General features: G+C 38.3%; 1 protein-coding gene across 3 annotated transcripts in view; it reads left to right on the forward strand.

Moving 5' to 3' along the window:
• Positions 1–16,889, forward strand: part of IFT80 (intraflagellar transport 80) — a 137,940-nt gene that overhangs the window by 94,212 nt on the left and 26,839 nt on the right. For all 3 annotated transcript variants that reach the window (XM_023223347.2, XM_023223349.1, XM_023223348.1), the window contains 4 exons: positions 8,707–8,771; positions 12,043–12,178; positions 13,843–13,990; positions 15,613–15,784. In XM_023223347.2, coding sequence (XP_023079115.1) covers positions 8,707–8,771; positions 12,043–12,178; positions 13,843–13,990; positions 15,613–15,784 — 521 coding nt within the window. The remainder of the gene's footprint in view (positions 1–8,706; positions 8,772–12,042; positions 12,179–13,842; positions 13,991–15,612; positions 15,785–16,889) is intronic.

Consider the following 16,889-nt stretch of genomic DNA (forward strand, 5'->3'; position numbering starts at 1 on the left):
TTCTAATTTGTTTTCAAAACATGAGTTAATTAAACAGCTAAAGTTGTCATACTATATCCAGTTAATGGAACAAATAGATATTGTCACAACATCAAAGATCAGTAATAAGAAAAAAAATCTTTACAGTAGCTGTTGGTAGAGAGTTTGAACTTAATGTTGTGGTCCTAAAAACATATATTAATGTTTAAGTTTTGATCTTTTTAAATATTCCCTTTTTCTTCATTTGGTAACATAGTAAATATTGCACTTCATTGAACTATTTAATTTGTTTATATTTTTAAATTCATATTTTAAGTTAATTGAAAGAAAGGTATGAATAACTTAAATTTTCTGTTTAAAAATCTAGGCCACATTAGTATTCATAAATAAATATAAGTATGTGATTGCACTCAGTTTCCAGGTCCCTTCTCAAGAGGTTGCTGGTGGGGTGGAGGGCTGAAAGTGCTCAACCCTCTGAACATGAGATTGGTCTTTCTGGTGACCAGCTGCTATCCTGAAGCTATCTAGGGGCTCACCAGAGTCACCTTATTAGGATAACAAGGACACTTCTATCACTCAGAAAATCCCAAGCATTTTTGAAGCTACCTGCCAGGAGCCCAGGACAAAGACCAGATAAATTATTCAAATACAGATCACCCCCTGGTCTATGACTATGGATCCCTTATGGCAAAAGGATCATTCCTGTCAATAGGACCAGCATGAGTATGCCTAATGTTTGGAGGAATCAATATTGGGTAGAGATAGGAGGCTTTTAATTCCATTCCCAGTACATTCGATCATCACTATGAGTATTTATACTCTTAGCAACAATTCCATTGTTATACCATATTGTAAAATAGGAGTCAGAAGACACTAGCACATTACTAGAGTTCTACTAGTCATTAATAATTAGTCCAGTCTGGGCCAGGCACAGTGACTCACACCTGTAATCCCAGCAGTTTGGGAGGCCGAGGTGGGCAGATCACGAGGCCAGGATCTTGAGACCATCCTGGATAACATGGTGAAACTCCGTCTCTACTAGAATACAAAAAATTAGCCAGGCGTGGTGGCGGGTGCCTGTAGTCCCAGCTACTCAGGAGGCTGAGGCTGGAGAATGACGTGAACCCGGGAGGCGGAGCTTGCAGTGAGCCGAGATCACGCCACTGCACTCCAGCCTGGGCGATAGAGTGAGACTCCGTCTCAAAAAAACAAACAAACAAAAAAAAACCCAAAAAACAAAATAATTAGTCCAGTCCATCATCATGTTCTGTGACAAAGTTGTCTTCAAGTTTAGACCTCTGAGGTTTGCAGGATTCCATTCAAGTTTGTCAAGTTCCAAGCAGGAGAGGTCTCAGCAATATATGGCTTCATCTTCTCATGTATCAGCTATAATTAAGCCAAGAAACAATATCATTCTTTTGCTCTGAGCCTCTTTTGAAGCATTAATGTAGTATTTTACTTATTGCATAAGCCATTTATTCATTTCTTTACTCTCAGCTATTCTCCTATCCATTTGTACAGAGCAAACAGGCTGTTTCCTCTACCAGCCAATAAAGCTGCATTCACTATTAAACCCCAAGTCTCCAGATGTAGTGAAGGCACAACCCATCCTATCAGGTCCTTAGGAATTTTGACATTAAGGCTTAAAAGTATAGTTACAGTTTCTTTCTTGGGAACCATCCCTGCTTCTGGCATTTGTAGTGGTAGCCCTGGTCTTGGGACCATGGTGTCAGGTAGGAGAAGGTGATATAAGGAAGAAAGAAAAAAGTGTTTTGCCATACCAGCATCCTCCTTTCCCCTCCCCCTCTCCCTGAGATCCATCAAAAAAACAAAAGGAGGCCGAGGTGGGCAGATCACAAGGTCAAGAGTTCAACCAACCTGACCAACATGGTGAAACCCTGTCTCTACTAAAAATACAAAAATTAGCCAGCCATGGTGGTACACACCTGTAATCCCAGCTACTCAGGAGGCTGAGGCAGGAGAATCACTTGAACTTGGGAGGCGGAGGTTGCAGTGAGCCGAGGTTGTAGTGAGCTGAGATCGCGCCACTGCACTGCAGTCTGGGTGACAGAGCGAGACTCTGTCTCAAAACAAAACAAAACAAAAAAAAAAAAAACAGAGGAATCTATCTAGTGCAAGAATCTATCTCTTTGCTTCTCTCTTGCTGAATCCATACTCATGCAGGCATGCAAGCCAGTTCTTCATGCTTTCCCCTGTTTTAGAAAACCACTGTTTTAACTTACCATTCTGATTCTTTACCAAACCATTACTCTGGGGAAGATATCTCTCTGCCCATTGTTGGACATTATGGATTATAAAGTATGTTCCTTGGTCTGGTGAAATGTGACTAGGTAGTCCAAATCAATGCATTATCTTCTCTGCTGATTCTTTTATAGTTCCTTCAGTATTTGCCAGGCTACCACTGGCTAAGCAAAGCCCAGTGCAGAGTCAGCATCTATTCATCTCAGGACCCTTTTGTAGCCCTCCAGGGCTACTGGCATGAGTCCAGGTTTCCAGCTATATGTAGGGCTTTCCTCCTGGGGAATCTGCCCTCTAGCCATCTGCAGTCTGTCATGGGCAGACAGAAAGTTCTTGCTGGTATTTTGTGCCTCAGAGGGTTTGAGAGGAACATTTCTAGATTCAGTTCATCTCTACATTGCTGCAGCCCCCCGTGTTCACTTGCTTCATATACCCAAGGGGGCCACCTCAAGCAGGCATCCTGAGGTATTTCCTCATCAATTCCAATCACCTTTTGAACCTAGAAGGGGAAGTCTCCTGATAAGCATTGATATGCCATAAATGCACCCATCAAGTTCCCATAGTAAGTTCCTTGAAGGCTGTACCCTATATGGGCATTCCTGTAACAGGCCAGTTTTCCATTGTCCTTCTTGCCTGACCATGTGACCATGGCCTGCAAGTTAATAAAAACTCAGATATCGAGGCAAACAGCATGCAGTGTAGCCCACCACACTTATTTGTTTTCACCTTCTTCTGTCAGGGCGTGGCCTTACAAATAAAATGTTGTATGTTCACAATAGAACTGCTATTCATAAACCAAGCAACTATCTGTTGGTTAATTGAGAGCTGTTTATAGGCCACTCTCCGAGTGTCAACAGAATTTGGCAGCTCCTCAAGTGGTTCCAAAGTCAGTCAGAGCAGGTAGACTCATGAATACACTGTAACTTTTTGTATTTCCCAGTAATGTGTTCCTACTCAATACATTTCCATTTTATTATGAAACTCTTCTGGGCATTGCCTTTCCTAGTAGAATCTGTCTCCAGTGTCACCCAAGATACTATGGGTACATTAGATTTCAAGATTGTTTTCTATTCTTCGGTTATAGGGTCAGTTTCAATTAATGTCAGATAGCAAGCTAGTAATTGCCCCCAGATGGGAATTCTCTAGTCCAGAATCCTAGTAATTTTCACCGAGAGGTGTTCATAGGCTTTCCCTGTAAGTTCCAATCTGTATTCTACCCAGGGTTATTGTATAGAGAATTCGTCCATACTAGTTCATATACTGTTTGATATTCAAGGCCTGTTGAACTTGAGTAATCTTATTGATTCCCATTTTGCATTCCGAATTAATATTGCTTAAAGGGTGGATTTACGTGCTTTCTGTTTCACATTACTTGATAGAGGAAACGCTCTCCAGTCAGACATAGTATCAGTCCCCATAATACATTCTGGCAAATGAGACACAACTACTTAACATAAAGCTCGTTTGGGGCCAGGCGTGGTGGCTCACATCTGTAATCCCAGCACTTTGGGAAGCCAAGGCAGGCGGATCACCTGAGGTCAGGAATTCAAGACCAACCTGGCCAACATGGCGAAACCCCGTCTTTTTACAAAAAATTAGCCGGTGTCCCAGCTATTCGGGAGGGTGAGAGGCAGGAGAATCGCTTGCACCCAGGAGGCAGACTTTACAGTGAGCTGAGATCGCACCACTGCACTCCAGCCTGGTCAACAAGAGCAAAAACTCCGTCTAAAAAAAAAAAAAAACTTGTTTAAATATACAAATTTTCATCCAAAACTTTCGCCTTAATGCCATTAGCTCTTGCATTTCTATATCCTCTCAATCTAGTTGTGACTCCCATTAGGACTTTCTTTTGTTTTCTTTTTTTTTTTTTTTTCCTTTTTTTGAGACACAATCTCACTGTGTTGCCCAGGCTGGAGTGCAGTGGCGTGATGTCGGCTCCCTGCAGCCTCCTCCTCCCAGGTTCAAATGATTCTCCTGCTTCAGCCTCCTGAATAGCTAGTATTATAGGTATGCGCCACCACGCCCAGCTAATTTTTCGTAGTTTTAGGAGAGGTGGGGTTTTACCATGTTGGCCAGGCTGGTCTCAAACTCCTAACCTCAAGTGATCTGCCCACCTCAGCCTCCCAAAATGCTAGGATTACAGGTGTGAGCCCAGCCCCATTAGGACTTTCAGTAGTAGGTGGGGGAAGTGTTCCAGTCAGACATAGTATCTATTCCCATGAAACATTCAGGTAAAGGAGACAAGGAGACGCAGCCTCTTCACATAAAGTCTGTTTAAACTCTCCAGTTTTCATTCAAACTTTCACCTTTCTTCTACCAACGCTTGCACTTCTGTACTCTCTCAATTTAATTGTAGTCTCCTTTAGGACTTCACCAGGGGGGTTTGGACCAAAGTACATGGCACTTTTGCATCAAGGTGTCTAGAGTCTTCTCCTCTCTACCTCCTGACCATTTTGCCTATTCATGTGCTTAAGGTGTTGGGTCCGCAGCTCAGAATTGAGCCAAGGAACCCAGGCTCTTTCCTGAATCTTTTTCTTGATTAAATTGGTAGACCATTGCTCCAGGTAATTCAAGGTAGGTTTCTTGTTGTCATCTTTGCCTTTCTGCTTTCCAAATTCTTCCAAACTAAGATGAATAAAGCAGATTTGCTTAGCACTCTTAAATGTTGGGGCACTAGCAGGCCGCCCCATTGGTCCACCCAACCTCTGTGTTTTGATCCCAGACTCCCACGCTGCTATGATGAGTCCCTTGACTCTCTCCTTCTCTTTCCTTTCATTTTACCCCCATCAGCGTTTGCTTTTTCACCCCATTTCTTTAAAAAACAACCAAAAAACTTTTGTTTTAGGTTCAAGGTACATGTGTAGGTTTGTTACATTGGTAAACGTTGTGTCATTGGGGTTTATTGTACAGATTATTTCATCACCTAGTTACTAAGCCTAGTACCCAATAATTATTTTTTCTGATCCTCTCCCTCCTCCCACTCTTCACCCTCAAGCCCCCAGGCTCTGTTTCCCTCTTTGTGTCCATGAGTTCTCATTATTTAGCTCCCACTTATAAGTGAGAACATGTGGTAATTGGTTTTCTGTTTCTGCATTAGTTTGTTAAGGATAATGGCCTCCAGCTCCATCAACATTCCTGCAAAGGACATGATCTATTCTTTTTTATGGCTGCACAGTATTCCATGGTGTATATGTACAACATTTTCTTTATCAGATCTGTCATTGATGGGCATTTAAGTTGACTCCATGTCTTTGCCATTGTGGATAGGTGTTGCAGTGAACATTTGCATGCATATGTCTTTATGGTAGACTGATTTATATTCCTTTGGGTATATACCCAGTAATGGGATTGCTGGGTTGAATGGTAGTTCTGTTTTTAGCTCTTTGAGGAATTGCCACACTCCTCTCCACAATGATTGAACTAATTTACACTCCCACCAACAGTGTTAAACTATTCCCTTTTCTCCACAACTCACCAGCATCTGTTATTTTTTGACTTTTTAATAGTAGCCATTCTGACTGGTATGAAATGGTATCTCATTGTGGTTTTCATTTGTATTTCTCTAATGATCAGTGATACTGTGCTTTCGTTCATATGTTTGTTGGCCACATGTATGTCTTTTAAGTGTCTGTTCCTGTCCTTTGCCCAATTTTTAATGTTTTTTTTTTTTTCTTGAAAATTTGTTAAGTTCCTTATAGATGTTGGATATTAGAGTTTTATCAGATGCACAGTTTGCAGAAATTTTCTTCTATTCTGTAGGTTGTCTATTTACTCTGTTGATAGTTTCTTTTGCTGTGCAGGTCTTAAATTTAATTAGATTCTATTTGTAAATTTTTGCTTTTGTTGTGATTGCTTTTGGCATCTTTGTCATGAAATCTTTCCTTGTTCCCATGTCCAGAATGGTATTGCCTAGGTTGTCTTCCAGGGTTTTTATACTTTTGTTTGCTGCGTTTTCTTTTTTTTTTTTTTTTTTTTTTGAGATGGAGTCTCGCTCTGTCACCCAGGCTGGAGTGCAGTGGCGTGATCTCGGCTCACTGCAAGCTCCGCCTCCCAGGTTCACGCCATTCTCCTGCCTCGGCCTCCCGAGTAGCTGGGACTACAGGCACAGGCCGTCACGCCTGGCTAATTTTCTGTATTTTTAGTAGAGATGAGGTTTCACTGTGTTATCCAGGATGGCCTCAATCTTACCTTGTGATTTGCCCGCCTTAGCCTCCCAAAGTGCTGGGATTACAGGCGTGAGCCACCAAGCCCAGACCACACTGTATTTCTTAATAACTGTTTAAAGATTTTTTTCCCAGTTTGGATGAGTTTCTAGACAATTCCCTCTGCCTGTCCCCATTCTCTTATGGATCATTTTAGTCTTTTTCATGATTTGTTTCAGCATAACTTTTTCCTTTGAAAATGACTCTGAGGTTAGTTGCCTGTTCCTTGAACTGGCAAGAATCAATCCAGTATCTTTCCCAACACATTCATTCCTTCAGTCGGGGCCCTGAGGCTAGAGGCCATAATTTAGACTGGCCAGAATTTATATTTGATTCATCTCTTCCTTTCATTTTTAGCTGTTATATTATAGATAGCAATTACCAAGAGATTGTATATTTCTCTTTTTTCTTACTGTTTTGCATTTTCCTATGCATTTAGTGAGCCAGTTCCCCAGAAGATGTATGCATCATCTCTAAATTTCATCAGTAACTTTTGCCTCCAATAACTGATTGCAGCATAGCTGGTGTTTCATATCCTGGGTGACCCCATGGCCACTGAGGAATCAGAAGTTCTTCATCCCCTGCCCTTTCATCCTTTCTCTTCCCAAACCATATGTTTCAGTAACCTGATACCAACTATTCCATTTTCATCTCAACTGGGTATACTGCAATTCATTTCTACACTACCCGGAGTTAATGCAGACACCAAAGCTTAAGGGCACAGTCTTCCACAAGACTGCTCCTATTTCAGATGACAGTCACAAGTGTAACGTTCCCCCAACCCCACTGCAGCTGCCTACTTTTCTGACCAACTAGCTGCAAATTCAGGGATTCCCACAATGCCTTCAAATTTGATAATTCACTAAAATGACTCACAGAACTCAGGAAAGCTATACTTATTATTACAGTTTTATTATAAAGGATGGACACAGAGTTTCTGTGTCCTCTCCTCTCAGGACACATCATCTTCCCAGCTCATCCGTGTATTCAGTAACCAGGAAGCTCCACTGAGCTTTGACATTCAGAATTTGTATGGGGTTTTATTACATTGGCATGGTTAATTAAATCATTGGCCACATGATGAACCTAGTCTCCAGCCCGCTTCCCATCTCTAGAGACTGGGAACCTGAAAGTTCAGACCCTCTAAGCACATGCTTGATCTGATTATCAGCCCCTATCCTGAAGCTATCTAGGGGCCCACCAAGAGTCTCCTCACTAGCAATAATACAGATACTCTAATCACTCAGGAAGGTCTCAGCGTTTTTGAAGCTCCAGGACAAAGACCAGATAAATTATTGATTATACCAGAGTAGCATATTAATAATAGAAAACTGAGCAGCACATAACATGTTGCCTGGCATTATAGTGGACATTCAACATGTTTTTCCTTTGTGGAATATGATGGTCTATTGTTGGGGCCTAGAAACTGACACCCCAAAATATGGTGCTTTGACATGCTATGCTGAAGTTCCCTTATCTACCTCAACTTCAGACCCACCAAAGAAGACAACAATTCTCTCTGGTCCCTTCCTTGAGTTTTCATTAACTAAACTCATATTGCAGGAAGAAATACAGTAAGCTGTCAACACACTTGAGCAGACTTTTGTCACAAATCATTGTGTGCTCTGTGGGCCCAACAGACGGTTCCAGGCCACTGAATGTTCTTCATGCCCACTGAATTCCCTTAGAAATCATTTACTACCCATTCTAAAACCATCCACACTTCCCCATCTCCATTTCCCTTAAGAAGGGGAAGAAGTGGCTTTTAACCATCTGCACCCCATTGTATGGTAGGGTAATCACTCTGATTCTCTCCCATGCAAGTTAATAAAATTGTATACCATTTCTCCTATTAATCTGCCTTTTATGAGTTGATTTTCAGCTAACCTTCAAAGGACAAAGAGGATGTTTTCCTTTGGCCTCTACTCTATGGTATTGTATTAGTTTAAATCAAAGTTATCAGAATTATAAATTACATTCACATTTGGACTTCCCATTGTTGAGCATTGATGCCATACCATTAATAAAAATTCTAATTAGGGAATGTGTTTTAGGAAGAAGTATTCAGTTTTATTGTTTTCATAAGAAATGTGACCACATTAATAAATTAAAATTGGATGCTGCTGCTCTTCTGTGCTGAATTATTTAACTCTCTGTGGTCTAGAGAGGTAAATAATTTCTCATAAGGATTATAATAGTTTCACTGAATTTTACCAGTAAAAATTCTAATATAACGCATTCATTAATATTCTACTTTTTTTTCAAGTAATCTTCCTCTTTGAGGCATCAACTGGAAAGCCTTTAGGTGATGGAAAGTTTCTTTCTCATAAGGTAATGGACATTAACTACTTCTAATGTAAATAGCCACTGTTTATTTACTTCCTTTTCAAAATTAATGTTTTCATTTTAAAGAGGACACAAAGGAATTAGTTTTTTACTTAAAATCAGTATGCATTCTCTGTTAACTATTTCACCTAAAAATGTCACAGTTAAAGACTAAGCACTGGTAAAGTTCGTGATAGGAAACTATACATGCAAATTAGTTGAATAAAAGGATCTGACTTATATGTCTGTTGTCAAACTCTTCACTGCTTTTCAGTTGCATGTTCTTTTTTGATTAAAATTTTAGCACCTGTCAGTATATAAAAATGTATTTGTGTTTCTAAATATCTTGCAGTTTTCTCATTGACCTATTCTTAGCCAGCATTTTCTTTAGGTTTTAGGACTGTAGTAAGAAATCTCTATACAAAGTACAAAATACCCTGAATTTTAAGTTGTTTATTGGTTTCTGATTTTTAGCCTTAGAAAAAGAAGCACATTGCATTGAGTTATCCTTCTAAATTACTGATATGCTAGGGTCTAGAGACACTTTTAGTTTTATTAATACTTCTAGTGAAATGTTACTCAAAATTATATATATTTTTTGTAATTAATTTTTTTTGTTTGTTTTTGGAAGAGACAGGGTTTCGCCATGTTGCCCAGGCTGGTCTCAAACTCCTGAGCTCAAGCAATCCACTCCCCTCAGCCCCGCAAAGTGCTAGGATTACAGATGTGAGCCACCACGCCTGGCACTAGTTTTAAATTTGAATAACAAACACATTCATATGGTTCAGAAATCAAAAAGCATTAAAAAGTATACAGTGGTAGTCTCCCTACTATACCTATTATTCATCACTGTGGTGCCTCTCCACCAAATAAGTAACCATTGTTATTAATCTCTTACATATTCTTCCAGAGATTTTTAGTGTATGTACCAACAAAACTGATATATGTTCTCTTCCTCCCCTTTTACAAAAATGTAACAAACAGTTTTACACTTTGCTTTTTTCATATAATACTCTCTTTCTGGAGATGGTTCCATATCTATACACAAAGTGCTTTCTCAACCCTTTTTCCTCCCACTGTATGGTATAACATTTTATGTATGTATCAGAATTTAAACTGTTTCCAATCTTTTGCCATTAATATTACAGTATTGCCAAGATGAATTACCTTGCATATACATCTTCTTGTACATGTGCCAGTGTAACTGTGGGATCTATTCTTGAAATATTGTTGCTGGGTCAAAGAATATGAGAATTTGTAATTTTAATAAATATTGTGAAGTCATCTTCCAAAGAGAGTGTATCAGTTTACTTTTGTACTGGTAATATATGAGGTGCTTATTTCCCTGTAACCTCTCCGTTACTGTCATTTTAAATCAAAACTATGTAAGCAGAGTTTTTCCTCTTCAGTAAGATTAAGCTGGTCAAAAGGAGTAAATTTCTCAGCTTTTCAAGATGCAGTCATTTTTGTTAGTAGGATTGAAAGGAGAGTCAATTAATAAGGTTAAATATTTATTTTAATTTTATAACTCTTTCTATAACACTTTTCCTAAGTGTAAGAATTTCTTAAGAAATTTACAATTAAAATCATTTAATTGTAAATAAAATTTACAACTGAAATCATTTAATTGTAAATAAAATTTACAACTGAAGTCATTTAATTGTAAATAAAATTTACAACTGAAGTCATTTAATTGTAAATAAAATTTACAATTGAAGTCATTTAACTGTAAATAAAATTTATAATTTACAATTTAATTTACAATTAAAATTAAGAAATTTATAATTTCCTAATTATAAGAATGAAAGTGTCTTCTACATGTCACACTTCACCCAATTACCCAGTACATTTGTATGCAATACAAAGGATTTTTAAATTTTACATTCTATTAAATAATAGAAAAATCACCCACTCTATTTTATTTTATATGTGGAAGAGATTCATATCCAGAATCTTCCCAAATAATAACAGAGCTCAAACTAGAACTCAAGTCTGTGTATTAGTAAATGAATATTAATTAGTGTAGGGCAAGGGAGATGGTTCTAATGAACACAAAACTGCTTTTATGTCCCACTAGAAAGAGTAACCCAGGAGGAATAGAACCTATGTGAAGGTGGTAGGACTTGACAAGAGGAAAATGGGGGAAGCCCTGCTGAATGAAGTGAGGGAGCCCCTCTTCCCCTGTGTACATAGGCATTATTATAATTAGTGTCCATCTTTGATTTTTAATTTCTTAGGAGAGTCATATCTGTTTAGCAGTGTTTTGAAAAGAATACACTAGGTTCTGATGATGATGGTGGTGATGACGATAATAAGCAATTCTTTATTGTTAACATTTCCATTTTGAAAATACCTAGAGTTATATTTCATGCATGCTTTGATACATATGAAACCAAATTCTTTTCTTCCTTAAAATATAAATTATGGTATTCTAGAAAGAGATGAACTTTTAAAAAGTGTTTTTTATAGTTCATTTTGGTACAATGACTTGATGTTGTGGTCATGATTCTTGTTGAATTCACAATTCCTACCAAAGTCTTCAGACGTTGTAGGAAGTAAATAAATATTTCTTGGTTTGAATTAAAATGAATCTATATTGAAACATTTTCAAGTTATAGTAAAATTCATCTCACTAGCAGATGAAAAACAATGATCTTGGAGTTAGAAGTCTGAGTTGCAAGTTTATATATACTTGATACTGGCTTTTTCTGAGCAAAATTGCTCAGTGAATATGAGTCTAGTCTTCTGATTTGTAAATTAAGTATAGTAATACCTACATTACAAGCTTGTTTCCCGCTTTGCAAGAATGAATGTGAGAGAATCTGTAGAATGTAAGGCCCTGGACACATGATGTATTTCCACATATTTCCAAAATTTGTTTTTACAAATATTTAACAGATAGTTGTTAGGCAACTTATTAATCAAAATAGACCTCTCATATGGTACTCAGAATTGCCTGACCCTTTCACCCTGACTACGAAAGGTAGGACAGGACAGATGGGAGTGTTTCTCAGCCTGCAGAGTATCAAAATATATATTATTTTATTGTATTTTAAGAGGTGTCTTTTCCTTGTATGTCAGGCAAATGTACTTTAGTGCAGCTTTTGAACGATTAATGTGTTGGCAGTTTAAAATTATTTAACAGGGACATTTTATCATTATAAATGTGTAAATGACATTTAATTGATCTTAAAGGAAATGATTTTATAATTAATTAAAATGATCTTGTGTCAAACACTAAAACTAACCCAGTATTTACATTTTTAAAAAATTTTAGAATGAAATCTTGGAAATTGCTCTGGATCAAAAAGGACTTACCAATGATAGAAAAATTGCTTTCATTGATAAAAATAGAGATCTCTGTATCACTTCTGTGAAACGATTTGGGAAGGAAGAACAAATTATCAAGCTAGGTAAAATAGTTTGAATACATTTTAAGTTTTAATTGTCAACTTTCTTATATTTGCTGTAATAAATAATTTGAATGAATCTGGAAATGTTTTAATGTTTTAATCTTGTAATACTTCTTAGCTACTTAACCCATTTTTTAAAGAGTAGGAGTGAAAGTTTATTAAAAGCTTTATTTTTAAATTTTTATTGTGTTTTATTTGAGATAGGGTCTCACTCTGTCACCTATGCTGGAGTGCAGTGGCAAGATCAAGGCTCACCGTAACTTCTGCCTCCTGGGCTCAAGTGATTCTCCTGCCTCAGCCTCCCAAGTAGCTAGGACTACAGGCATGTGCCACCACATCTAGCTAATTTTTTTCGTATTTTGGTAGAGACAAGGTTTCACCATGTTGCCCACGCTTGTCTTGAACTCCTGAGCTCAAGCCATCCACCTACCTTGGTCTCTTAAAGTGCTGGGATTACAGGCATGACCCACCGGGCCCGGCCTATTCAAAAGATTTAGAGCAGGAAAGAAAGGAAACAGTGTAAACTTGGAAGAGGGCAAGCAGGCAGCTTGAGAGATCAAGTGCACTGTTTGATCTTTGACTTGGGGTTTTATACTTTGGCATGCTTCTGGGGAGTTGCAACCCTTCTGCCCTGATTCTTCCCTTGGGTAGGCTGTCCACATGCCCAGTGGCCTGCCAGCACCTGGGAGGGGCCACATGCACAGTGTGTTTACTGAAGTTATACACATGCTCACTTGAGGTGTTTTTCCCTTACCACTCCAGTGTTTCTAGAGGAAGTTTGTATACCAGTTAAACTCCTCCACCATTTTGCCTGTTAGTACATATGTGTGAGCCCACTCACCTAGTTCTTGAGATCTTATTGAGAAGCTACTGATTTCCAGTTTTGGCATTTATATTGAGAGACTACCTTTCCCTGGCACTGGCTGCAACCAATTATTATTTTAGAGAGACAGCTTAACAACAGCCTGACCATCACCTGATGGTCACCTGACATTCCTGGTGCTGGTGGCAGGGGCCTCTCCTGCCTTGCTCATGTCTGCCTGACTACCTGCTGTAACATTTCCACCCTCAAGAGTCCAAGATCCCAATTCTATGGGGAAAATGGACAAAAGTCAGTCTTCTGTAACTGCTTCCTGCTGACAGAGAGACAGTGGTGGTTATTCTGTGGATCTTGGCCTCTTGCTAGCTGTCAGGGCAGGGTGGCTCCATGGGTTGGTGAAAGCGGTATACAGCTAGGTCCAAGGCAGACAAGGGAGGACTTCACCTCTGTCATGTCCCACTGACGGGCAGACTAGGGGTCCCCTGTAGAAGAGTGACTCTTGAATATTGAGGGGATGGTATTCCTCACTGAGGATCATCTGGAGCTTGATGGCCTGAAGGCAAGAGGATTAACTGAATAGCAAGTCTTTAGCTGCTGCAGCTAAATTGTCACTGAAAGAAAGATTTGCAAATTTAAAATATAAGGGTTCTAAGTAAAGCATTCAAATATTTCTGTAAATTATTGTGTGATTCTTTTGTATGTGTTTTTCACCGTTAGAGAATCAGAAAGTAGAGTCATACTAACAGAAATTTTATGGGATTTTGTTTGTCAGGCATTTTAAAGATCTGTTCTTAATTCTTACATATTAAAGCTAATAGCACATTAACATTCTTTTTAAATTAAGGAACAATGGTGCATACTTTGGCATGGAATGATACATGTAATATCCTTTGTGGACTTCAAGATACTCGATTTATAGTATGGTATTACCCCAATACAGTTTATGTGGACAGAGACATTTTGCCTAAAACATTATGTGAAGGGGATGCAAGGTAACATTTTACTGCATATAATTCTGTATTGTAATAAATAAAACTCTGAGTATCATGTTTTTGCTTCTATTTTCAATCCTGCAAGGTGTTTTTCACATCAGTCAGATTTATTGATGAATAAATTGTTCGGCTAAAGCTAGCTTGAGACTTAAGTGACAGAATCAAATTGAAAGTGTGGTATGATATGAATTATTTATTTGTCCCTTATATGAATATAATTTTCAAGCTTAATATTGTGTAATGGTAGCTCAGGTAGTTTTCTCAGTGTGATCAAGTGATTTTAGTCTAGTCACTCTTAAGATTTTTTCAGGATGCACAACCTTGTGACAACTAGCCAACTCTGTCACAGATTATCATTGACTTTAATACTTTCAAGAATGTAAATGTCTCTAGAATTGAATTTTTGGTTGATATTAAAAGTAGGAAAGGACCAAAGTTACTGAAATTTGTTAAAATTTATATGCTTCAGAAAATCAAAGCATTTATATTCCTAAATTCTCTAGGAAATAGCAAGGAGATCTCTTATTCTTGACAAAATAGGAATACAAAGGCTTCTTAATTCTAGACCTTAGCTTAGTTTCCAAATCTGTTTTGAGTTCATTTTTAGTATTCAGATTCAAACCCTTAACAAAACCAGAGAAGCATCAAAATAAAATAGTGTATTTTTTAAAGTATTTGAACTAATGAAAAGAAGTTAGTCACTTTACTTAAAGGTCATCTCTTTTTATTTATTTATTTTTAGAGTCAAGATCACACTGTGTTGCCAAAGCTGGAATGCAGTGGTGTAATCATGGCTCACTGCAGCCTGGGCTTAAGTGATCTTCCCAAGTAGTTAAGGCTGTAGGTGTGAGTCACTGTGCCTGGCTCACCTCTTTTTATTCTGAGAAAATAGTTTTGGAATTTAGTTTACTTTTTATTGGTTTACCCTTTAGTACTTTTAAAAGCTAAAGCTATATTAATTATTGTTGTGATTTATCTTAAGCCTCAGGAAAAAAAAAGATGATTTCAAATCCTCTTAGGAATAGCTCTCAAAAGGCCGGGCGCGGTGGCTCAAGCCTGTAATCCCAGCACTTTGGGAGGCCGAGACGGGCGGATCATGAGGTCAGGAGATCGAGACCATCCTGGCCAACACGGTGAAACCCCGTCTCTACTAAAAAATACAAAAAACTAGCTGGGCACGGTGGCAGGCGCCTGTAGTCCCAGCTACTCGGGAGGCTGAGGCAGGAGAATGGCGTGAACCCGGGAGGTGGAGCTTGCAGTGAGCTGAAATCCGGCCACTGCACTCCAGCCTGGGCGACAGAGCGAGACTCCGTCTCAAAAAAAAAAAAAAAAAAAAAGGAATAGCTCTCAAATATGTAATAATTTTTGCTACTTTATATAGCAAGTTATATTCAAATGTTTATATTCAAAGTTAATTCCAGGGAGAATGTATGTATTCAAATAAATACATCTAAGTTTTTTTGAATATATACATTCTCCCTGGAGTTAATTTTTGGGGGTGTGCCTTTTGGAGATTGGAGACTCCCTGTATATTTCATAGTCCACTCCCCAGATTTAATATACATGAAAAATTTTGCTCAGAATGCAACTTTAAATTGTACTTCGCTTTTTTTTTCCAACAGTGAATTTAGTAAAAATCCCCATATTGTGAGTTTTGTTGGAAATCAAGTAACTATTAGAAGAGCTGATGGCTCCCTGGTTCACATCAACATATCACCATATCCTGCTATTCTCCATGAATATGTAAGCAGTTCAAAATGGGAAGATGCTGTAAGACTTTGTCGCTTTGTTAAGGTAATTTACATTTTAGATTCATAGTTGTATATATATTTCATAGTAGTTTACCTTTGTGCAAAATGAGCAATGATAATAGGCTTACAGGCTGGAAAAATTGTGAATAAGATCATGTCTTTTGTTTTATAAGTAAAGACATGAGCAATACAGAGGAATACATGTTGCTGTGTGATTTATTCTCTGAAGAAGCTATAAAATTTAAACTGTTTTTCCATACTAGCACATATAAAAATCTTCTGTGGAACTTCTTTGAAAGTCAGATTCCCAAGTTCTACTCCCATAGAGATTCTAATTCATTATATCTCGATTGAGGCCCAACATATTTTTTAATTTCCTCAGATGATTGTTTTGTACAGCTAAGGTTAAGAATCTCTGCTTTCGATCAGCCTTTTTCCAACTTGGTTGAATCTAGTATTTTTCCAACATGTTTGACCATAGACCTTTTTAATTGAATATCAGTGTAACGTTCCTTAGAATACACTTTTGTGAAATAACTTTTAGATGCTTTTTTTAAACAATGGGTTGTTGTTGGTGACTAGCATCATTGTCTGGGGTGAATACCCAGAGTTTGTCATCTCACACTAAGAAAATTAAGGACGGACACATGTAGGTAGGTTAAGGAGTGGAAAGTGTAATAGGCAGAAGAAAGGAGAGAGGAGAGCAGCTCCTTGCCAGAGAGAGGCATCCAAAAAGGGAAAAGTAGCGGACTGCAGCAGATTTCATAGGCAGGCTTGAGGAGGCTGTGTCTGATTTACACAGTGCTCACAGATTGGTTTGACCAGGTGTGACATTTACATAGCACAGGGAAGGCTGGTCGCCCCACCCTAATCTTATTATGCAAATAGTCTTTGCACTTGGCCGGTGCCATCTTGCCTACTCCTTACTGTACATATGGCTGGCAAAAAGAGAAGATGGAGCTGCCGTTTTGAACATGCCTAGTCCCAGGTAGTATATTGCTATGGGCAAAACTACTGGCATTCACACATGTAAGCTTCCAGTTTGCTTGTTTGTGTCTGCAGCTCTATTTTACAGGCTGCTCTTTGTTAGAAAAGAAAATGATTTGGGAGCTGCTTTTCATTAAAAGGAAAACCTTATCATGAAGGAC

This window comes from Piliocolobus tephrosceles, chromosome 2 (assembly GCF_002776525.5).
Source record: "Piliocolobus tephrosceles isolate RC106 chromosome 2, ASM277652v3, whole genome shotgun sequence".
NCBI lineage: Eukaryota > Metazoa > Chordata > Mammalia > Primates > Cercopithecidae > Piliocolobus > Piliocolobus tephrosceles.